At 47.4% G+C, this 27,430-nt stretch overlaps 1 protein-coding gene across 2 annotated transcripts in view; it reads left to right on the forward strand.

Annotated features, from left to right (window-relative positions):
* Positions 1–3,621: 3,621 nt before the first annotated feature.
* Positions 3,622–27,430, forward strand: part of LOC138661584 (complement C2-like) — a 43,748-nt gene continuing 19,939 nt past the window's right edge. The window contains exons 1-7 of one of the 2 annotated variants that reach the window (XM_069746397.1): positions 3,622–3,712; positions 19,858–20,050; positions 21,286–21,501; positions 21,925–22,107; positions 22,941–23,114; positions 23,206–23,292; positions 24,657–24,790. In XM_069746397.1, the coding sequence (XP_069602498.1) occupies positions 19,984–20,050; positions 21,286–21,501; positions 21,925–22,107; positions 22,941–23,114; positions 23,206–23,292; positions 24,657–24,790 (861 nt within the window). In that variant the 5' untranslated portion in view covers positions 3,622–3,712; positions 19,858–19,983. Of the gene's footprint in view, positions 3,713–19,857; positions 20,051–21,285; positions 21,502–21,924; positions 22,108–22,940; positions 23,115–23,205; positions 23,293–24,656; positions 24,791–27,430 lie in introns of those variants that run through there. The other variant, XM_069746398.1, reaches the window with a different exon arrangement.

A 27,430-nucleotide genomic window follows, 5' to 3' on the forward strand; every position in this document is an offset into this window, starting at 1 on the left:
GACAGGATAATCAGGGCTGACTTCCTCATTGAACTGGGCAGAATGTCCGAGGAGAGACACTCATTAAACATCTCAGTCAAGAGGGGGACCAAAGAGTCCCTAAAAGTCTTGTAGAACTCGGATGTTAAGCCATCCGGACCGGGCGACTTTTTGGGCCGGAGCCCATCAATCGCCCATCTCACTTCCTCTTCCCTGATTGCTTCTGTCAAAACATGAAGAGAGGGGTCATCCCCTGGCTCAGGGATGGTTTCAGTCAGGAAAGCCGACATCTCATCTTGATCAGGATCCCTCCTCCCCAAGAGGTGCAAGTAGAAGGATCTGACCACCTCCAGAATCCCCGATTTGGATCTGTTCAGGGACCCCGTACTGTCAATCAGTCCTCTCACCATCTTACAATTCACTGACAACCTGCAGTTTCTGTAAGGGTCGGGCGAGCGGTACCTCCCGAAATCCCTCTCAAAAACCAAGGATGTGTGCCTATCATACTGGCACCCCTTGAGCAAGGTCTTCACCCTGGAGATTTCCTCTCGGTCTCCTCCAGTCGAGACGAGCTGCTCGAGTTTCCTCCCCAGCTCCCGATACAGGCGGTACCTGTTCAGGCCCCTGAGGCTCGAGAGCTGACGGAAGAACCCCGCGACCCTTCTTTTGAAGATCTCCCACCACTCAGACTTACTGCTACAAAGACCCAAGAGAGGTACCTGGCTCTGAAGAAATTCCTCAAAGGACTGTCTTACTTCCGCCTCTTCCAGAAGGGACGAATTCAGCTTCCATAGGCCTCTCCCCATGCGGGGGGTCTCTGTAACATTCAAAGTAAAGAAAATGAAACAGTGATCGGAGAACTCCACCTCAACAGCGGACACTGCAGAAGAGACGGCTTCCTCCTTTAAAAAAAACCTATCTATCCTAGACCTACTGCTTCCCCTAAAAAAGGTGAAACCCCCGTGACCTGGGGTGTGCCGGATGTGGACATCCACCAGGCGAGCTTCGCTTACTATGCTATTCAAGGCTACGCTATCATAAGCCAGCCGGTCTCCGGGGCCTCCCCTATCACGGAGTCTGGTCACAGTATTAAAATCCCCACCGAAGACCACCTGCCGGCTTGTAAAAAGATAGGGCTTGATCCTCAGGAAGAGACATTTACGGTCCCACTTAGATTGCGGGCCATAGATATTGATGAGCCGAAGCTCCTGTCCCCTCATGAAGACGTCAAGGACCAAACATCTCCCCATTTCTACCTCAATCACCCGTCTGCATTCCACCTCCGCGGTCTTAAAAAGGACCGCTACCCCGCTATACGGCTCGGCCGCAAGAGACCAGTATGAGGGCCCACTCCTCCATTCCCTCTTTGCTTTGTAGATGGACCCCAGGTCCGTTAGTCTGGTCTCCTGCAAAAATAAAATATCAGCCTCAACCCGGGTGAAAAAATCAAAGGCCGTAAATCTAGCCGTATCTGACTTTATGCTGGCGACATTAATTGACGCCAGAGTCAACGGGGTAGGTTCCGCCATCATGGGTGATTGAGTTAGATGGCCTGTTTTTTAACCGTACCCCCTGATTTCCTCTTCCCCTCTGAGGAGCCCGACTCACCCCTCCTCTTTAAAGACACCGAGGTGTCCATATCCTCCTTTACAGTACTGGACTTCCCAGAAATAGATTCCTCGCCCCTGGACCCTGAGGTAGTCCCCCCCCCAGAGGAGTGTGAATCCCCCGGAGGACAGACCTCACCATTCCCTGAAGGCACCCCAGATGTTGCGTCCGGCCCCTCACCCCCGACCTCCGACACAGCAGAGTCATCGAGGGCTTGGAACCGATTGGAGAGGGGGATCAGAGGGGAGTCGGTGAGCCCTTCCGTAGGCACCCCAGTGGCCGGGGGGGGGGGGGGCTTAGATTTTTTAGCCTTGTTCTTCTTCTTCTTCCGACTCTTACCGGTACGATTGTCACCCATTTTTTTAGGCTGCTCCACCACCTCTTCATCCAGACTTTCATACTGGGAAGAGTTATCAGAAGCAGCCAACTCCTCCCTCTCCATCCTCCGGATCTCCTCGCTCACCGCCTTCTCCCCCAGGGCCTCAGAGGCTTCGGCTGCCGCGTCCAGGCTGGGGGCAGTCATCACGCCAGTTGCCTGAGGCTTATCCTGCCCCCTGCCCTTACGGCGCCTCACCTGTTGCCACTGGTGGGCAGATGTACCAGCCTCGCCTTTCCTCACTGACCCCTCAGCTCCCCTCAAGCCTCCACCCTCAGCCCCAGCAGAAGCTGCACCACCAGGGACCCCCTCGGGGCTCCCCCCTGCCGGGCCAGAGATGGTGCTGGAAAAGGAACGGGGGCAGCGGCTATACGGGTGACCTAGGTCACCACACAGGTGACACCTAATGTCACCACAGGCTGCGGCAAGATGGCCTACCCCGCCACACAAGGCACATTTCTGCACCTTGCAGCCTGCGCTGAAGTGGCGGGGATCACCGCACCTGTGGCAGACCTTCGGTTGCCCCTGGTAGAAGATCTGGATTCTGTTCCTCCCCAGAAATGCTGAGGAGGGGATGTGGGTGACCGTACCTCCTGAAACCTTCAACTTTACCATGAAGGTCCAGCCCCCTGACCAAATGCCAAACTCGTCCCTATTTTTCTTAGGGACCTCGGTGACTTCCCCATAACGGGAAAGCCACGTCATTATGTCGACCCCAGAGAGTGACTCGTTACTTGTCAGAACGGTCACCCTCTTTACACTATTTTGACGAGACACCGCCTGCACGGCAAAGTCTCGCCAGCCGGGCTCCCCCTTTGCCAGTTCAAAATTCGACCAGAAAAGCTCCAAGCCCTCCGGCCGAACAAAACTGACATCGAAGAAGGAGGTGCCAAACGGATGAATCAGGGCAAAGATGTCTGTTGCCCTGAAGTCCATCTTCAGAAGGAGCTCCACAACCCTCGCCCTTGGCGGGCACGCTTCACTGCCCCTCCACCGAAGACGGACCACATTCCGCCTGGCCACCCCCTGCCCGGCTGTCGGGAGGGACCAAACCGTTTCCCCTTCCCTTTTATCTTGGAAGGCAGCCAGGCCGTGTCTATCCAGCCAAAAGGCCAAGTCCACCACTCTTCCCTCTACTTCGATCGTCCGTTCTCCCTTTTTGAGGGCCTCCAGGAAACGGTGCCGCAAGACGCTATCCCTGAGGTCCAGAGGCGAGGAAACCCCTTGATTAGGCCCCGAGGCTCCAGCCACCACCCCCGAATAACTCAGAGGACCTGTGGCCGGGGGGGCAGATGGACCGGCCCCCTCCCCCCTTCTCCCACTACCATCAGACACCGTACTCACACTTGCCACGATATTCACACTTGCCACCTCAGACGCACTACCACTCGCATCCTCAACCACAGACACTTCCATACCCGCACCCTCCTCATCCACTCCATCAGTCACCGCACTCTCACTCACATGCACACTGGGGTCAGTATTATTTTGCCTCACCTTTTGGGTATTTCCAGGTTTTGTTTTCCCACTGCTACAGCCACCTACTGGTGGCATCTTCCCTGCTGGGGGGGTTTGGCACACACAGCGCTTGTGTCCCTTTAAGAGTCCTGCTGCCATTGGGTTTAAGCAGCACTGTCTGACCTTCCACCACAGCAGGCACAGAGCTTCCTCCCTCACTGGCAGGTAGGAAGTCAGGAGCAGACCCGCCTCCAGCTCCATCCTGCCTTGTGGCCAGAGCCCCCACCGCAGGTAAGCCCCCCGACACAGGGGACCCCGCCAGGCAGGCGCCCTTGCTGCTATCTGCTGCAGCTGCAGTTCCTGCACTATTGCTGACCGCAGCTAAGACCATTTTTTTTTCTTTTGCTTTGGAAGCCACGCCCCCAGCCTTCAGCTGCACAGCACAGCTATCCAAAGCTGCTCCTACATGGGCAGCGGGTGCCGAGGAGGCCACGCCCCCTGAGACCGGCCGCAGCGGGACCCCCAGAGCTGACCCAGAGCTGGATCCACCCCCAGGAATCCCCCCAGCGGTACCAGCCCCCCGAGGCACAGCACCCCCCACCACCACACCCTGGGCCACAAACAGCCTGGCCACAGCAACTCCAGCGGATGGCCCCAGGCTAGGCCACTCCCCCTCAGCATCCACCAGCAGCGATGCCCCCAATGCAGGAGACCCCGACTTCACCGCAGACCCCACCATGGGAGCCTCCACCATTTTCTTTTTATGAGCCTGTTCAGCCGGAGCCGCAGGCCCCTCACCCTTTACTTTACTAGGTGCCTGGGTCTCCAGAAGCGATCCAGCTTTAACGGATCCGTAAGTGGGGGAACCAGACACCCCAGCACTCACCGCCGGAGATGCGGTCCCGGCTGTCACTCTCCTGCCCACCACTGGGCCACCCTCCACATCATGCTCCATATCAGACACATCACTACCCCCTCCGTTACCACAAACAGAGGCAGCGCCCTGCGTGTCATGGCCTGTAATCTCCCCGCTCCCTCTCTGCGGACCCACAACAGAGGCCGAGCCGGGGTGGGTAGCGGGTGCCGCACAGCGGGATCGGGGGGCCCCAGAGAGGGGGACATACACGAATTTCTGCACAGTTGATGTTTTCTGCTTATTCCTTTTCTTGGCCTTTCTCTTCATCCCCCTCCTGGTTGCCTCGTCCTCGCAGATCTCATCCCCGAACCTCAGCTGGTTAAAACGGATCGGGGACTCGATCTGCCGGATCTGCTGCATGACGAGGCAGCCCCCCTCACTGCTACTACTCCCACCATCCTCATCCTCCCCCTCGCTCCCGCTGTCCCCTGAAGGGCCAGAATCTGACGGGAGAGCCACCTGCTCGGGGGCTATCCCTGTTGTGAGTTCTGTTTTTGGGCTCCCTCTGGTGGTTACTGATGGTACTGGGTGACTTGTCTTTCCTGGGTTTCTGGGTTCCACCTGTTCCATCAGCATATGGGAGTTTCCTATTTAACCTGGCTTTGCTGGCATTTCCTCGCCGGTTACCAATGTATCCAGTGTGTCTTGTTACCTCTGCTCCCTGCTCCTAGAACCTTCTGGACAAGCTAAGTTTGGATTTTCCTGTTTTGTGTTTTGCTTAATTTGGTTTTTAGTCCAGCCTGCAGATATGTGATTCTCTGCTGCTGGTTGCTCTAGTGGGCTGAAATTGCTTTTCATGTACCATGAGTTGGCACATGAGTTCAAGTAATTTCAGGATGGTTTTTAGAAGGGTTTTTCGCTGACCGCGCAGTTCACTTTTGTATCCTCTGCTATCTAGCTTTAGCGGGCCTCATTTTGCTGAAACTGTTTTCATACTACGTATGTGCTTTCCTCTCATTTCACCGTCATTATATGTGGGGGGCTGCTATTTGCTGTGGGGTATTTCTCTGGAGGCAAGAGAGGTCTGTGTTTCTTCTGATAGGGGAAGTTAGATCTTCGGCTGGAGCGAGACGTCTAGGATCATCGTAGGCACGTTCCCCGGCTACTTTTATTTGTGTGTTAGGTTTAGGGTCGCGGTCAGCTCAGGTTCCATCGCCCTAGAGCTTGTTTGTATCTGTGCTTGTCATTTTTGTGATCCCCTGCCATTGGGATCATGACAGTATAACCGGCCCACAAAGTGTTAATTGTATTGGCTGAAGTAGGAGGATAAGTAGTCTGAGGAAGTTTTTTTTTTTTTTTTTTTCTCTTTCCCTCAGAGTTTGCTGCCTAGCCTTATTGCAGCCTGGCTACTTCCTCCTCCTCTTAATCTTTGAATGGCTCTGATCCCAGCTGTTTATCATGGACGTCCAGAGTTTGGCTTCCAGCCTGAATAATCTTGCCGCTAAGGTTCAAGATATACAGGATTTTGTTGTACATGCTCCTATGTCTGAACCTAGAATTCCTGTCCCAGAGTTTTTTTCTGGAGATAGATCTCGTTTTCTGAATTTTAGGAACAATTGCAAGTTGTTTCTTTCTTTGAAATCTCGCTCCTCTGGAGACCCTGCTCAGCAAGTCAAGATAATTATATCTTTCCTGCGGGGTGACCCTCAGGATTGGGCATTTGCATTGGCACCAGGGGACCCTGCGTTGCTTAATGCGGATGCGTTTTTTCTGGCATTGGGTTTGCTCTATGAGGAACCTAACCAAGAGATTCAGGCTGAAAAAGCTTTGTTGGCCCTCTCTCAGGGGCAAGATGAAGCAGAAATTTATTGTCAAAAATTTCGGAAGTGGTCGGTACTTACTCAGTGGAATGAGTGCGCTCTGGCTGCAAAGTTTAGAGATGGCCTTTCTGAGGCCATTAAAGATGTTATGGTGGGGTTCCCTGCGCCTGCTGGTCTGTTGTGAATTCTGTGGCTGAGTTCACTTCTGTGGTCACAAGTGGTATTGCAGTCTCTGGGCTTCCTCCCTCAGGTGTTTTGGTGAGCTCGTTGGCTGCCTTGCTATTTAGCTCCACCTGAGTCTGTCTTCCTTGCTCCTTGTCAATGTTCCAGTGTTGGATCTGAGCTACTGCATCTTTCCTTGGGCCTGCTGCTCTGCTAGATAAGTGCTTCTAGTTTGTTTTCTGTTTTTTTCTGTCCAGCTTGCTATTGTCTTTTGCTGGAAGCTCTGAGAAGCAGAGGGGTGCACCGCCGTGCTGTTAGTTCGGCACGGTGGGTCTTTTTGCCCCTTTGCGTGGTTTTCGTTTTAGGGTTTTTTGTAGACTGCATAGTTCTCTTTGCTATCCTCGCTCTGTCTAGAATATCGGGCCTCACTTTGCTGAATCTATTTCATTCCTACGTTTGTCTTTTCATCTTGCTAACAGTCATTATATGTGGGGGGCTGCCTATTCCTTTGGGGTATTTCTCTGAGGTAAGTCAGGCTTGTATTTCTATCTTCAGGCTAGTCAGCTCCTCAGGCAGTGCCGAGTTGCATAGGTAGTTGTTAGGCGCAATCCACTGCTGCTTATAGTTGTGTGAGGATAGATCAGGTACTGCAGTCTACAGAGATTCCACGTCTCAGAGCTCGTCCTATTGTTTTTGGTTATTGCCAGATCTCTGTATGTGCGCTGATTACTGCACGCTGTGTTGCCTGATTGCCAGCCATAACAGTACAAGGAGCCTCACCAATGATTCCCAATAGAGGGAAAAAAGAAATCCTGACATCATTTTTTTTTCTTAGCTCTGTCTTCAGTCTTTTTTTTCCCCTAGACATTAGAGTGCTTCAGGACACAGCTGTGGACATGGATATTCAGGCTCTGTGCTCCTCAATGGACAATCTCGTTGTAAATGTACAAAAGATTCAAGATACTATTGATCAGAAATCGATGCTAGAACCAAGAATTCCGATTCCTGATTTGTTTTTTGGTGACAGAACTAAGTTCCTGAGCTTCAGAAATAATTGTAAGCTATTTTTGGCCTTGAAACCTCATTCTTCTGGTAATCCTATTCAACAGGTTTTGATTATTATTTCTTTTTTGCGCGGCGACCCACAGGACTGGGCGTTTTCTCTTGCACCAGGAGATTCTGCATTGAGTAATGTTGATGCATTTTTCCTGGCGCTCGGATTGCTTTACGATGAGCCTAATTCAGTGGATCAGGCTGAGAAAAATCTGCTGGCTTTATGCCAGGGTCAGGATGATGTAGAAGTATATTGTCAGAAATTTAGGAAATGGTCAGTACTCACTCTGTGGAATGAATCTGCACTAGCGGCTTTGTTCAGAAAGGGTCTCTCTGAAGCTCTTAAGGATGTAATGGTGGGATTTCCTATGCCTGCTGGTTTGAATGAGTCTATGTCCTTGGCCATTCAGATCGGTCGTCGCTTGCGCGAGCGTAAATCTGTGCACCATCTGGCGGTACTGCCTGAGAGTAAACCTGAGCCTATGCAGTGCGACAGGACTATGACTAAAGTAGAACGGCAAGAACACAGACGTCTGAACAGACTGTGTTTCTATTGTGGTGATTCTACTCATGCTATTTCTAATTGTCCTAAACGCACTAGGCGGTTCGATAGCTCTGCCGTTATTGGTACTGTACAGTCCAAATTCCTTTTGTCCATTACCTTAATGTGCTCTTTGTCATCGTATTCTGTCATGGCGTTTGTGGATTCAGGCGCTGCCCTGAATCTGATGGATTTGGATTATGCTAAACGTTGTGGATTTTTCTTGGAGCCTTTGCGGTGTCCTATTCCGTTGAGAGGAATTGATGCTACACCTTTGGCCAAGAATAAGCCTCAGTACTGGGCCCAGCTGACCATGTGCATGGCTCCTGCACATCAGGAAGTTATTCGCTTTCTGGTACTGCATAATTTGCATGATGTGGTCGTGTTGGGGTTTCCATGGCTACAAACCCATAATCCAGTATTGGATTGGAACTCTATGTCGGTAACCAGCTGGGGTTGTCAGGGAGTACATGGTGATGTTCCATTTTTGTCTATTTCGTCATCCATTCCTTCTGACATCCCAGAGTTCTTGTCGGACTTTCAGGATGTATTTGAAGAGTCCAAGTCTGATGCCCTACCTCCGCATAGGAATTGTGATTGTGCTATCGATTTGATTCCTGGTAGTAAATTCCCTAAGGGTCGTTTATTTAATTTGTCCGTACCTGAACACACCGCTATGCGCAGTTATGTGAAGGAGTCCCTGGAGAAGGGACATATTCGCCCATCGTCGTCACCATTGGGAGCAGGGTTCTTTTTTGTAGCCAAGAAGGATGGTTCGCTAAGACCGTGTATTGATTACCGCCTTCTTAATAAGATCACTGTTAAGTTTCAGTATCCCTTGCCATTGATTTCTGACTTGTTTGCTCGGATTAAGGGGGCTAGTTGGTTTACTAAGATTGATCTTCGTGGTGCGTACAATCTGGTGAGAATCAGGCAGGGAGATGAATGGAAAACGGCATTTAATACGCCCGAGGGTCATTTTGAGTATCTGGTGATGCCGTTCGGACTTGCCAATGCTCCATCTGTTTTTCAGTCTTTTATGCATGACATTTTCCGTGAGTATCTGGATAAATTCTTGATTGTTTACTTGGATGACATTTTGATCTTCTCAGATGATTGGGAGTCTCATGTGAAGCAAGTCAGAATGGTTTTCCAGGTACTGCGTGCTAATTCCTTGTTCGTGAAGGGATCAAAGTGTCTCTTCGGTGTGCAGAAAGTTTCATTTTTGGGGTTCATCTTTTCCCCTTCTACTATCGAGATGGATCCGGTTAAGGTTCAGGCCATCCAGGATTGGACTCAGCCGACATCTCTAAAAAGTCTGCAGAAATTCCTGGGCTTTGCTAATTTTTATCGTCGCTTCATCTGTAATTTTTCTAGCATTGCCAGACCATTGACCGATTTGACCAAGAAGGGTGCTGATTTGGTTAATTGGTCTTCTGCTGCCGTGGAAGCTTTTCAGGAGTTGAAGCATCGTTTTTGCTGTGCCCCTGTGTTGTGTCAACCTGATGTTTCTCTTCCGTTCCAGGTCGAGGTTGATGCTTCTGAGATTGGTGCAGGGGCGGTTTTGTCACAGAGAGGTTCTGGTTGCTCAGTGTTCAAACCATGTGCTTTCTTTTCCAGGAAATTTTCTGCTGCTGAGCGTAATTATGATGTGGGCAACCGAGAGTTGCTGGCCATGAAGTGGGCATTCGAGGAGTGGCGTCATTGGCTTGAGGGTGCTAAGCATCGCGTGGTGGTATTGACTGATCATAAGAACTTGACTTATCTCGAGTCTGCCAAGCGCTTGAATCCTAGACAGGCCCGTTGGTCGTTATTTTTTGCTCGTTTTGATTTTGTGATTTCATACCTTCCGGGCTCTAAAAATGTGAAGGCGGATGCTCTGTCTAGGAGTTTTGTGCCCGACTCTCCGGGGTTATCTGAGCCGGCGAGTATCCTCAAGGAAGGAGTCATTGTGTCTGCCATCTCCCCTGATTTGCGGAGAGTGTTGCAGAAATTTCAGGCTAATAAACCTGATCGTTGTCCGGCCGAGAAACTGTTCGTCCCTGATAGGTGGACTAGTAAAGTTATCTCTGAACTTCATTGTTCGGTGCTGGCCGGTCATCCAGGAATCTTTGGTACCAGGGAGTTGGTTGCTAGATCCTTCTGGTGGCCATCTCTGTCACGGGATGTGCGTGCTTTTGTGCAGTCCTGTGGAATTTGTGCTAGGGCTAAGCCCTGCTGTTCACGTGCCAGTGGGTTGCTTTTGCCCTTGCCGGTCCCGAAGAGGCCTTGGACACATATTTCGATGGATTTCATTTCTGACCTTCCCGTTTCTCAAAAAATGTCGGTCATTTGGGTGGTCTGTGATCGCTTTTCTAAAATGGTCCATCTGGTGCCCTTGGTTAAATTGCCTTCCTCCTCTGATTTGGTGCCTTTGTTCTTCCAGCATGTGGTTCGTTTACATGGCATTCCTGAGAATATTGTTTCTGACAGAGGTTCCCAGTTTGTCTCGAGGTTCTGGCGAGCCTTTTGTGGTAGGATGGGCATTGACCTATCTTTCTCCTCGGCCTTCCATCCTCAGACTAATGGCCAGACCGAACGAACCAATCAGACCTTGGAAACATATCTGAGATGTTTTGTTTCCGCTGACCAGGATGATTGGGTGTCATTTTTGCCGTTGGCTGAGTTCGCCTTTAATAATCGGGCCAGCTCGGCTACCTTGGTCTCTCCATTTTTCTGCAATTCTGGGTTCCATCCTCGTTTCTCTTCAGGACAGGTTGAGTCTTCGGACTGTCCTGGTGTGGATTCTGTGGTGGACAGGTTGCAGCAGATCTGGACTCAGGTAGTGGACAATTTGACCTTGTCCCAGGAGAAGGCTCAGCTTTTCGCTAATCGCAGACGCCGTGTGGGACCCCGACTTCGTGTTGGGGATTTGGTTTGGTTATCTTCTCGTCATATTCCTATGAAGGTTTCCTCTCCTAAATTTAAACCTCGTTTTATTGGTCCGTATAGGATTTCTGAGATTCTCAATCCGGTGTCTTTTCGTCTGACCCTCCCAGACTCCTTTTCCATACATAATGTATTCCATAGGTCGTTGTTGAGGAGATACGTGGCACCTATGGTTCCATCTGTGGAGCCTCCTGCCCCTGTTTTGGTGGAGGGGGAATTGGAGTATATTGTGGAGAAGATTTTGGATTCTCGTGTCTCTAGACGGAAACTCCAGTATCTGGTCAAATGGAAGGGTTATGCTCAGGAAGATAATTCCTGGGTTTTTGCCTCTGATGTCCATGCCCCAGATCTTGTTCGTGCCTTTCATGTGGCTCATCCTGGTCGGCCTGGGGGTTCTGGTGAGGGTTCGGTGACCCCTCCTCAAGGGGGGGGTACTGTTGTGAATTCTGTGGCTGAGTTCACTTCTGTGGTCACAAGTGGTATTGCAGTCTCTGGGCTTCCTCCCTCAGGTGTTTTGGTGAGCTCGTTGGCTGCCTTGCTATTTAGCTCCACCTGAGTCTGTCTTCCTTGCTCCTTGTCAATGTTCCAGTGTTGGATCTGAGCTACTGCATCTTTCCTTGGGCCTGCTGCTCTGCTAGATAAGTGCTTCTAGTTTGTTTTCTGTTTTTTTCTGTCCAGCTTGCTATTGTCTTTTGCTGGAAGCTCTGAGAAGCAGAGGGGTGCACCGCCGTGCTGTTAGTTCGGCACGGTGGGTCTTTTTGCCCCTGCATAGTTCTCTTTGCTATCCTCGCTCTGTCTAGAATATCGGGCCTCACTTTGCTGAATCTATTTCATTCCTACGTTTGTCTTTTCATCTTGCTAACAGTCATTATATGTGGGGGGCTGCCTATTCCTTTGGGGTATTTCTCTGAGGTAAGTCAGGCTTGTATTTCTATCTTCAGGCTAGTCAGCTCCTCAGGCAGTGCCGAGTTGCATAGGTAGTTGTTAGGCGCAATCCACTGCTGCTTATAGTTGTGTGAGGATAGATCAGGTACTGCAGTCTACAGAGATTCCACGTCTCAGAGCTCGTCCTATTGTTTTTGGTTATTGCCAGATCTCTGTATGTGCGCTGATTACTGCACGCTGTGTTGCCTGATTGCCAGCCATAACACTGGTCTGAATGAGTCTATGACTATGGCTGTTCAGATTGATCGGCATTTACGGGAGCGCAAACCTGTGCATCATTTGGCGGTGTCGTCTGAACTGTCACCTGAGATAATGCAATGTGATAGAATTCAGTCCAGAAGTGAACGGCAAAAGTATAGGCGGAAAAAAGGGTTGTGCTTTTATTGTGGTGATTCAGCTCATGTTATATCAGCATGCTCTAAACGCACAAAAAAGGTTGATAAGTCTGTTGCCATTAGTACTTTACAGTCTAAGTTCATTCTGTCTGTGACTCTGATTTGTTCATTATCATCCATTTCCGTCGATGCCTATGTGGATTCAGGCGCTGCCCTGAGTCTTATGGATTGGTCATTTGCCAATCGCTGTGGGTTTAGTCTGGAGCCTCTGGAAGTCCCTATTCCTTTGAAGGGAATTGACTCTACACCTTTGGCTATGAATAAACCTCAGTACTGGACACAAGTGACCATGCGTATGACTCCCGTTCATCAGGAGGTGATTCGCTTCCTGGTACTGTATAATTTGCATGATGTTCTAGTACTTGGTCTGCCATGGTTACAAACTCATAATCCAGTCCTTGACTGGAAATCAATGTCTGTGTTAAGCTGGGGTTGTCAGGGGGTTCATGATGATGCACCTCCGATTTCTATCGCTTCATCTACTCCTTCTGAGATTCCTGTGTTTTTGTCTGACTATCGGGATGTTTTTGAGGAGCCTAAGCTCAGTTCGCTTCCTCCTCACAGGGATTGCGATTGTGCTATAAATTTAATTCCAGGCAGTAAATTTCCTAAAGGTCGTTTGTTCAATCTGTCAGTGCCAGAGCATACTGCTATGCGGGATTATGTTAAGGAGTCCTTGGAAAAGGGACATATCCGTCCATCTTTGTCCCCTTTGGGAGCAGGTTTTTTTTTCGTGGCCAAAAAAGATGGTTCCTTGAGGCCTTGTATAGATTATCGTCTTTTGAATAAGATTACCGTAAAATATCAGTATCCTTTGCCATTGTTGACTGATTTGTTTGCTCGCATTAAGGGGGCTAAATGGTTCACTAAGATTGATCTTCGGGGTGCGTATAATCTTATACGAATAAAGCAAGGTGATGAGTGGAAAACCGCATTTAATACGCCTGAGGGCCATTTTGAGTATTTGGTAATGCCTTTTGGACTTTCTAATGCTCCTTCAGTCTTCCAGTCCTTTATGCACGATATTTTCCGTAAATATCTGGATAAATTTATGATTGTGTATTTGGATGATATTTTGGTTTTTTCTGATGACTGGGAGTCTCATGTTCAGCAGGTCAGGAAGGTGTTTCAGGTCCTGCGGGCCAATTCCTTGTTTGTAAAAGGCTCAAAGTGTCTCTTTGGAGTCCAGAAGATTTCTTTCTTGGGGTATATTTTTTCCCCTTCTACTATTGAGATGGATCCCGTCAAGGTTCAGGCTATTTGTGACTGGACGCAGCCTACATCTCTTAAGAGTCTACAGAAGTTCTTGGGTTTTGCTAATTTCTATCGTCGTTTTATAACTAATTTTTCTAGTGTTGTTAAGCCTTTGACGGATTTGACTAAGAAGGGTGCTGATGTTGCTAATTGGTCTCCTGCGGCTGTGGAGGCCTTTCAGGAACTTAAGCGCCGGTTTTCTTCTGCTCCTGTGTTGCGTCAGCCAGATGTTTCGCTCCCTTTTCAGGTTGAGGTTGATGCTTCCGAGATTGGAGCGGGGGCGGTTTTGTCACAGAGAAGCTCCGATGGCTCAGTGATGAAGCCATGCGCGTTTTTTTCTAGAACGTTTTCGCCGGCTGAGCGGAATTATGATGTTGGTAATCGGGAACTTTTGGCCATGAAGTGGGCATTTGAGGAGTGGCGTCATCGGCTGGAGCGGTACTAGAGACTTGGTGGCCAGGTCTTTTTGGTGGCCTTCCTTGTCGAGGGATGTGCGTTCTTTTGTGCAGTCTTGTGAGGTTTGCGCTCGGGCTAAGCCTTGCTGTTCTCGAGCCAGTGGATTGTTGTCACCTTTGCCTATCCCGAAGAGGCCTTGGACGCACATTTCCATGGACTTTATTTCGGATCTCCCTGTCCCTCAAAAAATGTCCGTCATCTGGGTTGTGTGTGATCGCTTTTCTAAAATGGTTCATCTGGTACCCTTGCCTAAGTTGCCTTCCTCCTCTGAGTTGGTCCCTCTGTTTTTTCAGAATGTGGTTCGTTTGCATGGGATTCCTGAGAACATCGTTTCTGACAGGGGATCCCAGTTTGTGTCTAGATTTTGGCGGACGTTCTGTGCTAAGATGGGCATTGATTTGTCCTTTTCGTCTGCATTCCATCCTCAGACGAATGGCCAGACTGAACGAACTAATCAGACCTTGGAAACTTATTTAAGGTGTTTTGTTTCTGCTGATCAGGATGACTGGGTTACCTTTTTGCCGCTGGCCGAGTTTGCCCTTAATAATCGGGCTAGTTCTGCTACCTTGATTTCTCCTTTCTTTTGTAATTCGGGGTTTCATCCTCGTTTTTCCTCTGGTCAGGTGGAACCTTCTGATTGTCCTGGAGTGGACATGGTGGTGGATAGGTTGCATCGGATTTGGAGTCATGTGGTGGACAATTTGAAGTTGTCCCAGGAGAAGGCTCAGCAGTTTGCTAATCGCCGTCGCCGCGTGGGTCCTCGACTTCTTGTTGGTGACTTGGTGTGGTTGTCTTCTCGTTTTGTTCCTATGAAGGTCTCTTCTCCTAAGTTCAAGCCTTGGTTCATCGGTCCCTATAGGATCTTGGAAATTCTTAACCCTGTGTCGTTTCGTTTGGATCTCCCGGCATCGTTTGCTATTCATAATGTGTTCCATCGGTCGTTGTTGCGGAAGTATGAGGTACCTGTTGTTCCTTCGCTTGAGCCTCCTGCTCCAGTGCTGGTGGAGGGAGAATTGGAGTATGTTGTGGAGAAGATCTTGGATTCTCGTGTTTCCAGACGGAAACTCCAGTATTTGGTCAAGTGGAAGGGTTATGGTCAGGAGGATAATTCTTGGGTGGTTGCCTCGGATGTTCATGCTGATGATTTGGTTCGCGCTTTTCATAGGGCTCATCCTGGTCGCCCTGGTGGTTCTCGTGAGGGTTCGGTGACCCCTCCTCAAGGGGGGGGTACTGTTGTGAGTTCTGTTTTTGGGCTCCCTCTGGTGGTTACTGATGGTACTGGGTGACTTGTCTTTCCTGGGTTTCTGGGTTCCACCTGTTCCATCAGCATATGGGAGTTTCCTATTTAACCTGGCTTTGCTGGCATTTCCTCGCCGGTTATCAATGTATCCAGTGTGTCTTGTTACCTCTGCTCCCTGCTCCTAGAACCTTCTGGACAAGCTAAGTTTGGATTTTCCTGTTTTGTGTTTTGCTTAATTTGGTTTTTAGTCCAGCCTGCAGATATGTGATTCTCTGCTGCTGGTTGCTCTAGTGGGCTGAAATTGCTTTTCATGTACCATGAGTTGGCACATGAGTTCAAGTAATTTCAGGATGGTTTTTAGAAGGGTTTTTCGCTGACCGCGCAGTTCACTTTTGTATCCTCTGCTATCTAGCTTTAGCGGGCCTCATTTTGCTGAAACTGTTTTCATACTACGTATGTGCTTTCCTCTCATTTCACCGTCATTATATGTGGGGGGCTGCTATTTGCTGTGGGGTATTTCTCTGGAGGCAAGAGAGGTCTGTGTTTCTTCTGATAGGGGAAGTTAGATCTTCGGCTGGAGCGAGACGTCTAGGATCATCGTAGGCACGTTCCCAGGCTACTTTTATTTGTGTGTTAGGTTTAGGGTCGCGGTCAGCTCAGGTTCCATCGCCCTAGAGCTTGTTTGTATCTGTGCTTGTCATTTTTGTGATCCCCTGCCATTGGGATCATGACATATTCCGCTATGCGACGCCTGGAGATCTCTTACCAGGCCACCAGGCGGTGGGTAGGGCACGACCTCCTCCTCGCATTCCTCTTCCTCATCATCCTCTTCCACCACCTGGCCGGAGCTCCGTGACCCCTCCAGAGCCCCACCGGCCATGGCTCTGAACCGGTCATCGTTCTCTAGCTTTTCACGGAAGGGCCCGCTGCCATCCAGGATCTCACATCTCCGGCTTTCCAGGTCTTGTATGGATTTTTTGATCTTCTTGACCGCGGCGGATAGCTTGGCCTTCTTATTGCCGGAGGCCCTGTCAGACCTCTCCTTAGCTACCCTCAACTCCCCCCAGAGGGATTTTAGCTTCCTTGAGGCGTCCTCATACTCGCAGAGGTGCGCATGGACGCGGGAACCATAGACCAGGGCGGATTCTCTAGCCGCCTTGGTGCCCCAACCAAGAGGCACCGCTGCAGCACCCCTGCTCGTACTCGGCCTACCTCCGGGGGAAGGAGCCGCCGCGGCCTCAGGGGTCCTACGGGTCTTCATGTTGGATCCTTGGCCAGATCTTGTGGCCCTAGCCGGAGTTGGAGTCCTCCCACCCCCCGCCGACTTGGACCGGGAGGTGGGAGCCGGGGGCCCAGCCCCGGAGGCCAGTCCCAAAATGAGCCTTCTTTCCTGGGAAGGGGGCAGACAAAAAGTCCTGGATGGAAAACTTTACCTCCCTTCCCAGGAGCTCTCTCTAGGCAGCACACAGAGCACACGGCAAGCCTCTTCCTGTATGACACTCCAGAGCTGCACTCACTATTCTGCTGGTGCAGTCACTGTGTACATACATTACATTACTGATCCTGAGTTACCTCCAGTATTATACTCCAGAGCTGCACTCACTATTCTGCTGGTGCAGTCACTGTGTACATACATTACATTACTGATCTTGAGTTACCTCCTGTATTATACCCCAGAGCTGCACTCACTATTCTGCTGGTGCAGTCACTGTGTACATACATTACATTACTGATCCTGAGTTACATCCTGTTTTATACTCCAGAACTACATTCACTATTCTGCTGGTGCAGTCACTGTGTACATACATTACATTACTGATTCTGAGATACATCCTTTGTTAGACTCCAGAGCTCGGTGTGATACGTGTCCATGTGATATTATACACAGACTTTAGCCTCTTACATAAACAGTTCCTGTGAATTCTGTATTATCAGCCATTATTGATTGAGCAAGAAGGGTAAACAGATGAAGGGAGATTGGAGAAATGAAAGTGAGAGCAGCATGGAGACCACACAAACTTCCAGTAAAGAAAATGAGAATGATTAAAGGGATCTCCAAGCATATGAGACACAGCTGTCCACTGTAACCATTCATTAGGAGATTCTTTGTTAAACCTTTATAGGGCAGGTGATAATCTGTCAGTGCCAGGCAGCAGCCGCCAAGGCAACAGGATCATAGGGTGCATTAAAACAGGTCTGGATACACATGATGAGAGCATTATACTGCCTCTGTACAAATCCCTAGTTAGACCGCAAATGGGGTACTGTGTACAGTTTTGGGCACCTGTGCTCAGGAAGGATATAATGGAACTAGAGAGAGTACAAAGGAGGGCAACAAAATAATAAAGGGCATGGGGGAACTACAATACCCAGAGAGATTAGCAAAATTAGGATTATTTAGTCTAGAACAAAGACGACTGAGGGGCGATCTAATAACCATGTATAAGTATATAAGGGGACAATACAAATATCTCGCTGAGGATCTGTTTATACCAAGGAAGGTGACGGGCACAAGGGGGCATTCTTTGCGTCTGGAGGAGAGAAGGTTTTTCCACCAACATAGAAGAGGATTCTTTACTGTTAGGGCAGTGAGAATCTGGAATTGCTTGCCTGAGGAGGTGGTGATGGCGAACTCAGTCGAGGGGTTCAAGAGAGGCCTGGATGTCTTCCTGGAGCAGAACAATATTGTATCATACAATTATTAGGTTCTGTAGAAGGACGTAGATCTGGGGATTTATTATGATGGAATATAGGCTGAACTGGATGGACAAATGTCTTTTTTCGGCCTTACTAACTATGTTACTATGTAATCTAATGAAGATCTGGAGATGTCACTAACATTACAGGCAGGTCCAGTTTTAGACAAAGCGGGGCCCAGAGCAAAGGTTTAAAATGGGGCCCCAAATACATATTGCCCCATTACACAGAAACATTTTGGTTGTGTTTACCTGTGCTGAGTTCAGGCTGCTAAACGAGTGTTATCGACAATATTGAAGTCATCCGTCGCTTGCTTCCCGGCCTCTTTACACCCGCTCATGAAGAATGATCGCACTAAACAATCACTAGTAGATTAATCTGTCCCCATACAGTGTCATGTTATCAGCAGCACATCTGCAGTTTTCACTGGGCAATGTGCTTCTGAGAACAATGATTTTGTTCCCATGTAAACAATCCAATCACTACATAAATATGCAACATTTTGCTTATATAGTATAATGTCTCCCCCATAGTCCTCCATATAGTATAATGCACCTCATAGTCCTTCGTATAGTATAATATGCTCTGCATAGTCCTTTATATACAGTAGTATAATACACACCCCATAATCATCAATATAGTGTAATGCATCCCACAGTCCGCCATGTACTACAATGGACTTACTATAGTCCTCCATATAGTACAAGGCACTCCCCATAGTCCTCGATAGAGTATAATGCAGCCACACAGGAGTGTACTGCAGTCCAACACACACAGAGGTATAATGCAGCCCCATAGGAATATAATGCATCCCTATCGGAGTATAATATATCCACATAGAGGTATAATGCAGTCCCACAGAGGTATAATTCAGACCGTGCAGAGGTATAATGCAAACCCCATAGAGTATAATGTAGCCCCATAGAGTATAATGCAGACCCATTAGAGTATATTGCAGCCCAAAAGAGTATAACAAAGCCCCAACAGAGTATAATGCATCCACCCCATAGAGTATAACGCAGCCCCATAGAGTATAATGCAACCCCACAGAGGTATAATACCGCCCCATAAAGTATAATGCAGCCCCACAGAGGTATAATGTCGCCCCACAGAGTATATAAAGGCATGGATGATTGACCACAGAGTATAACAGAGACTGATAGAGAATAATGCAGCCCCACAGAGGTATAATGCAGCCCCATAGGGAATAATGCATCCCCATAGTCATCCAGTATTATGGCCACCATGTACCTACGGATTTAAAAAAAAAAATACAATACTCACCTCTTCTCGTTCCCCGCTGCTCCAGTCTCTGCAGCATGTCTACTCATCTCAGCAGATTCACTGCCTGGCACAGAGTGGTGCACGATGAAGTGACATCATGGTACCTGCTGCGTCAGAGGCAGAGGGGGGGATGATGGGAGAGAGAGCATCACCTGATGCGTCTTTGATGCCGATGCAGTTGAATGTGCGATGAGGAGTGGAGGCCTTGGCACTGGGCTCCCCTGACTCACGGGCCCCATAGCGACCGAATGGTCTGCTGCTATTAGCGGCGCCCAACTGGCTTTGGTCTGGTGAGTAGTGGGGGGCCCTAAGCAAATGCCTAGTTTGCCTGCCCCTAAAGCCAGCCCTAATTACAGGAAAAGGGCCGATATCACCTACTGATCCCACAGGGAAACATGATTTCCATCATGCTTCATAAGGGACTTTATGTAGGATCTGAAAGTATATTTTTCCGAAATGTAGAGTGCTTGTGTCAGTCATGTTAGGTTCTAGTGAGTGGGCTTGTGCACCAACCCTTATAGAATAATGGTAAGGAGACACTTTCCAGGTCCGAGAGCCTAAGACACGAGCAACTACCTTATTACTGTTTGCGCTGCCTTCAATATGTGTTGAAATGATGGCCAGACTAACAAGATGGCTTACAGATTATCTACTTTTGACTCCTTGACCCTGTAGTGCCTCATATCTCAGCTTCCAGGCAGAAGATCACTGCTACTCAACATGTTTCCTGCAAACTTTAGGCTAGAAATAATTCCCCATTGAGTCAAATCATTTTTAATCTTCCTTCTTCTTTGTCCCGTTACAGTTGAACTCTGCATTTTTCTTTCATCATTTCCCGGAGGTTCCCTCCTCCCTGGAGGTGTAGTCTGGACTGTGCTCTTCTCATAACTCTGCACCCAGGGCAGCAGAGCTCGGGATACAGAGGACTGAAATGGGGCATATTTCATCAGGTGGCCTCCTCCAGGTGGTCCTCCTCCTGGGATTATTATTTTCAGCAGGTATGTGGAGTCCTCAAACATTTTACTTGCGATTTCCACATGGGGCCGGCGATCTAGGCACTGCACACACTTTGAGCAGAACTTTTTTTTTTGACTGACTTCTTAGTTATGAAGTTTGCAAATAAGCAACAATAACTGTAGTCAGATACAACCTATAGCCTTTGTAGGATTGTACTTTGGGTTTAAGCACAATCCAGATGCCGGTATGCCATTAGTCTGCTGAGTGTGAGTCTTTCGGAGATGGACATTTCAGTCAAGCTATTTGCTCTCTATCTGGTCTGCACGGTGTCTGGTCAGGAGAATATCTGACCAACTTGCAGGTGCTGTAAGAAATATTCACGCTTTGGTGACCTCTGGTACAATGGGTGGAGACCAGGAGGTTGACTTGGCTCTTCCACTCATTCTTTTTGCAGTCTGATGCTTTTCTCGAACAAAGGTTCTTCAGCTCCCACTAAAGCTCTTTGGTGACGTCCGATACAATGGGTGGAGACCAGGAGACAAACTTGGCTCTTTCACTCATCCTCTTTGCAGTCTGATGCTTTTCTTGAACAGAGGTTCTTCAGCTCCCACTAAAGCTCTTTGGTGATGTCCGATACAATGGGTGGAGACCAGGAGGTTGACTTGGTTCTTCCACTCATCCTCTTTGCAGTCTGATGCTTTTCTTGAACAGAGGTTCTTCAGCTCCCACTAAAGCTCTTTGGTGACGTCTGGTCCAATGGATGGAGACCAGGAGGTTAACTTGGCTCTTCCACGTGTCCTATTTACATTCTGATGCTCTTCTCAAACAGGTGGTCTTCAACTACAACTAAAGTTGGCCATACACATAGTCAGACTTGGGTGAATCCCCTGGTGGGTCCTTGTGCGGGAGTAAACATTTTACCTCTCTACATTAGCAGTAGTTGGCCCAATATTTTTGATTAACTATGTAGCTGAACCGTGAGACCCACAGTGAATGCTACTGATGGGGCCTTGTCACCCCAGTATGACACTGCAAATGGTCATAGAAACCATGGGGGGCCCTTAGACTTTGCATGGTCAGCCATCCCTCAGATGTCGACAGGTTCTAATCACTTTCGTCTAAAGGATATGGAAGCCTGCAGTCCAACGTCCAACTTCTTTAGGTGCTTTGGGAAAGTTATTGACAGGGCAATGATTTAATCTATCAAGGTAGTAATTTTGACTAACAGCATCCTGTTGTTGTCTACCAACCTCATATTTAAATTATTTTTTTGCAGCCTGTGAAGCAAGGGTCCATTGCCCTCAAGATCTTGGCAACCGGACTTCTACTGTTTCCCTTACTGATGGACTGAATGTGGGAAGCACTGCCAAATTCCAGTGCCCCTTAGGACAATACCCCTGGCCACAAAGCAGCCGTACATGCCAAACAAATGGCAAATGGACAGACATAAAAAACAGCTATGGGAGGAAGATAAAGGAAATATTATGTAAAAGTATGTACTAAAGAGTATAAACGTTGTCATAGTCCTTTGGCAATAGAGGTCATGCTCTTGATTGTTCAGTCAAAAAATTTTTAAAAAAAAGGAACAAGGCATATACGGTATATTTAATAGATTTTCATAAGCAATTACCAGGAAGAATAATGCTAAACTCTTATTGGAGGCAGACATAGATTCATATAAATATATGATTTCCAATCACTATCTTGTCATTAAGACGATATTGTCAATTTCAGGTAAAATATAGAATTGCAGTAGACAGTTATGATCAAGTCACAGGGACCGCTATGGGTACCTACCTAAGCCCATGAATGCCACTTACATGTAGGGGCCAAGCTAGTAAAATCAATTAGTTTATTATACTATCCTTTTATTTAAAATATTTTTTTGACTTTTAATTTTCTTGTATCTTTTCAGAAATTAGATGTCCTGACCCTGAAATGTTTGAGAATGGAGAATTTAATCCAAGAGGGCCATTTTTTGTAGACTCTAATATTACCTTCATGTGTAATGATGGTTACATCCCCAGGGGATCTATGGTGAGAATATGTAAGAAAAATGGAAAATGGAGTGGAGAGACAGCAATTTGTGATAATGGAGGTAAGTATGTGGTGACCATAGGTTAGTATGCGCTACAGCAAGTGCATGTGTAAAGCAAGTGAAAAATGGATAGATATAAAAAAAAAATCTATGGATGGAAGATACGAGCAAAAACACTCCCTTAAACTACAAGTGAAAAATTGATGAAAACCTAGCATAAACTTGTTAACTGAAGTGATAATGGGAAGAACACTATATTGATACTTAAAGAGAATTTGTCTGCAGGTTTTCCCTCTGTAAACTGACAAAACCACATGAATCTTTTTACAAGCCTCTATATCACCCCTGCTGGCCCACAAACATTGTGAATCATAGTTTGAAATTGTCCCATTTGGTATAGTAATGAGATATCATTGGCCTGGGTGTCGTCAGACCATATTCAGTGCCCCCTTTGTAAATACTAACACTGCCCAACCTTCTCTCATTGACATCAATGACGTCCCCATCGCTATCCCCTTAAGCTCTGAAATTTTGCATCCACTCCACTGATCAGAAGACTGGTAGAATGAACTAATCCTCTGTACATGAGCCAGTCCTCCGATTATCATCTCGGTTGAAGGATTTCAGAGGCTGTATGGATGAAATAGAAGACATCATCCACGTCAGTCAGAGGTTATGGGAGCGAAGCATGCATGGATTGTATTTATGATGGTAATGGATCACTAATTTGGTTTCTGATCACTATTTTATAACGGTAACCAAATGAGCAGATTAATTTGGTGAAGAAAATGGTCGAGCTGCTCTTAGATGGACCTAATAGTATGAGACCAGGAGTCATTGTGGGATTGCTGACTATTAATGGTATTTGCATTACCTGGTGTTCTACCCTACAGCCGGCCACTGTCCTGACCCAGGATTACCACCGGGTGCAATGAAAACGGGTATTCGATATGATATTGATGAAAGTGTCTCCTACAAATGTGTCTCTGGCCTCACACTAATTGGATCATCTACAAGAACGTGTCTAGAGAATAGGCGATGGAGCGGGACCGAGGTCACCTGTCAATGTGAGTACAGAGCCCAAGAAGTGACGCTGAGGTCCGAAGAATATGGCGCTGGTTATCTAAACCCATTATGTTATTCTCTTTTTTTTCCCAGTTCCTTATACATTTGACCTCCCGGATGAGGCCGGAGAGTTCTTCGCAGGGTCACTCTCTGGAATTCTGCAAACTTCTGAAGTAAAAGGTAAGCTGTTCTGGGAAGGTGGCAAAGTCTTTAGGAACCTTATAGTGGACATGTGGTTTACGTGAAGTGGCCAAGTATGAGAATGAAGCTCCACATGGTAACCTACAAGCCAAGGCTCGCTTGTGGGACACCAGAACTATGGTGGCCATGGCAGTGCTCTTAACTGTTGCCAGAGCTGTAGCTAGGCTTTTCTTCTCCTGAGTCAAGAGGTACATTGTCTTACCTTCTCCCGATATCTATCAAGGTCCAGGCAACGAGGCTTGTTGGCTTCCCTCCCAACACCAAGTACTAGGGGCAAATTCCCCATTTGCCATCCTATAGCTACATTTCTGCTTTTGCCCCCTGACATATCTTAAATAATCTCTTAATCTGAAAAATTCAGTCCCCAATTCATCATCTCGTTTGACCTTGAGGTTTTTTTTTCGTCTAGTTTTGTGTGATTTTCACATTTTTTTGTTTGCACCAATTAATTATTCTATTTGCAACTTTTTTTATTTTTTATCTATTTTATATGTGCCGTACTCATGTTTTTTTGTTTTGCGCTTTCTGAGCAGAGGCTAGCAATTCCAGATGTTTTAGCCTGACTCATCAATTACGACTTTGTGCACACGTTGCTGATTTTTCGCGCTTTTTTCGCGATAAAAACGCTATAAAACTGCAAAAAAAAGCATACATTATGCATCCCATCATTTTGAATGAATTCTGCATGTTTTGTGCACATGATGCGTAAAAAACGTAGCATGTTCATTAATTTTGCGTTTTTTTTTTGTTTTGCGGATTTCCCACTATAAAATGCATTGGGAAATGTCCGGAAAAAACGCATAAAAAATGCACCAAAAACGCGGCAAAACCGCGCCAAAAACGCATGCAGATTTCTTGCAGAAAATTTCAGGTTTTTCTCAGGAATTTTCTGCATAAAAATCCTGAACGTGTGCACACAGCCTAAAAGTTGCAAAATTTGGCACACCTTCACTCTAGTCGCCCCCTGATGTATTTTTGAATATGTCAAACTTTTTGTACAATTCTTGCGACTTTTGGCTCCAACATGCGACTTTTGGTGCCAAAAGTTCAAGACAGGAAGGGAGAACCCTTTTTGTGATGAACAGCAACTAATAGCACAAACCAAAAAAAAAGGAAAGTGACTGTAAAAAAAAAAAAAAACGCCAATGGCAAAATGGGGCCTCAGTCTTCGAAAAGTTGGGTGACCTCTCCAATGAGAACTGTAATGGCAGCCAATATTGGTGGTCATTCCCCAATGTATAAGCGGAAAATATCAACTTTGTTTGTCCATTAAAAAATCAAGTATTTTAATAATTCTCTTGAAACCTTAAACCATCTTCCGTTGTACATCCATTTGCTTTCAGACAAAGTGGGGAGAACGATGAAGATAAAGAAGGACGGGATTCTCAATGTGTACGTTCTCCTGGACGCCTCCAGTAGTGTTGGTGAAAAAAACTTTGACACCTTCAAAGAGTGTGTTGAAATTCTTGTCGGAAAGGTTTGTAATGGCGCCATATCTGAGCCGCTCTATCTGATATACTCACTGATATGAAGATCTGGCCTAATTATACCTAGGAAACATGGCGTATATGAGCAGGTCGGTGTCCCTGAGGTTAGATCCTCCTAACGCTTCTTTTGAAGTTAAAGAGTAATATTACCAGTCTACCACTCAAACCCTTATCCCATGCTGTGCAAATGATTATTATTAACTATAAAGTAACAGTACCGCCATATAGTACCCAAATAAGAGTGCTGATATAATACCATAGGAGGAACTGTGGTTTAGGTTTGAGATGAGCTGCTGGGAATTAAAAAAAAATAACTCAACTAGTCATCCTTGGGATATGTGATACCTTGCCAATTGCTGGGGGTCCCACTGATTCACAGAACGGGTCGTTTTAAGGTTCTATTAGAATATGAGATAGTTGAAAAGTTGATAAAACCAAATAACCGATCTGCAACCCATCAATGAAGGCCACAGCAGAAAGTGACTAGTCGTTCTGTCCAAATTGTTCTTCGAGCCTATGGCATTGTGGTCCCAGATGACAACCTTCACGGACCATCCACGAACGACAAGTCATTCAGAAGACAGTTTTCTCATCAGTCTCATTAAAGGGATTGTCCAGGACTTAGGGACTGATGGCCTAGCTTTAAGAAAAGTCATTAATACCGTATTGATGGGAGTCCGAAACAAGAAGCTTTGCCGATCTGCTCCCATAGCAGCCGGCTGTGCGCAGTGTACAGAGGAGGGACGGCACAGCTCCATACGCCGCGTAGTAGCCGTTGTCTGGTGCTGCAGATCAGCTCTTATTGAAGGGATTGGGCTGTACCTGAGAACGGTCACTACGCAGTGCACATGTATAGTCTCTCCTGGTGCCGTAGATTCTTGAGACCCCCGATCTGGCAGCGCTGAGAGACGTCGGTGAACTGGTCGGAGCATCGTAGGCCCTGAGGCTAAAGCTACACGATGTACATTGGATGTAATGATTTTGTATGGCAAAGTCCCAAATGTTTCCAGATGTGTTGGATTTTCTGTCGCGAGTCCCGTGCCACTTATGTGCAACTTGTTTTATTCACAGCAAAATCAGACTTTTAAAACGGTCACATGAAAGCAAGTCACAGGCACGATGCACAACTGGTTTTGCCTTTTCCGATAATTCCATGTCGTCATGTAGCCTTCACCTATAGGCCATATAGCCACAAGGAAGACAGAGATTTAACGTATGGAGACTGATGGAGCAGAGTCGGGTAAATGGCACCGCAGAGAAGACTTGATGATGTGGCAGAGCTGAATAGAACAGAACACTCAATGTAGTGATGTAATAAGAGCGGGTCAGGAAGCTTACTATAATGATGGAGCAGAGCCCAGTGATGTAGCAGAGCTGACATGGTTAGGAGACTCACTGTAGAAATGTAACAGAGCCCAGTGATGTAATAAGAGCGGGTCAGGATGCTTACTATAATGATGGAGCAGAGCCCAGTGATGTAGCAGAGCTGACATGGTTAGGAGACTCACTGTAGAAATGTAACAGAGCCCAGTGATGTAATAAGAGCGGGTCAGGAAGCTTACTATAATGATGGAGCAGAGCCCAGTGATGTAGCAGAGCTGACATGGTTAGGAGACTCACTGTAGAAATGTAACAGAGCCCAGTGATGTAGCAGAGCTGACATGGTTAGGAGACTCACTGTAGAAATGTAACAGAGCCCAGTGATGTAGCAGAGCTGACATGGTTAGGAGACTCACTGTAGAAATGTAACAGAGCCCAGTGATGTAGCAGAGCTGACATGGTTAGGAGACTCACTGTAGAAATGTAACAGAGCCCAGTGATGTAACAAGAGTGGATCAGGATAATTACTATAACAATGGGGCAGAGCTTAGCGATGTAGCAGAGTTGAGTCAGTTACGAGACCCACTGTAGAAATGTAACAGAGCCCAGTGATGTGACAAGAGTGGGTAAGGATACTTACTGTAACGATGGAGCAGAGCCCAGTGATGTAGCTGAGTAGTTTAGGAGACTCACACAAGCAATGTAACAGAGCCCAGTGATGTGACAAGAGTGGGTCAGGATACTTACTGTAACAATGGAGCAGAGCCCAGTGATGTAGCAGAGCTGAGTAGGTTAGGAGACTCACAGAAGCAATGTAACAGAGCCCAGTGATGTGACAAGAGTGGGTCAGGATAGTGGGTTACTATAACGATGGAGCAGAGCCCAGTGATGTAGCAGAGCTGACATGGTTAGGAGACTGACTGTAGAAATGTAACAGAGCCCAGTGATGTGACAAGGGATGGTCAGGATACTTACTACAATGATGAAGCAGAGCCAGCGATGTAGCAGCATTGAGTCAGGAGACTCTATGTGACACGGTAGCAGAGCCCAGTGATGTAACACGAGTGGGTCGGGATAATTACTATAACAATGGGGCAGAGCTTAGCGATGTAGCAGAGTTAAGTCAGTTAGGAGACCCGCTGTGACAATGTAACGGAGCCCAGTGATGTAACAAGAGTGGGTCAGGATACTTACTATAAGGATGGAGCAGAGCCCAGTGATGTAGCAGAGCTGACTTGGTTAGGAGACTTCCCATAGCAATGTAACAGCCCTGTAATGTGACAAGGGTTGGTCAGGATATTTATTATAAG

This window comes from Ranitomeya imitator, chromosome 2, assembly GCF_032444005.1.
Source record: "Ranitomeya imitator isolate aRanImi1 chromosome 2, aRanImi1.pri, whole genome shotgun sequence".
Taxonomy (NCBI): Eukaryota; Metazoa; Chordata; class Amphibia; order Anura; family Dendrobatidae; genus Ranitomeya; species Ranitomeya imitator.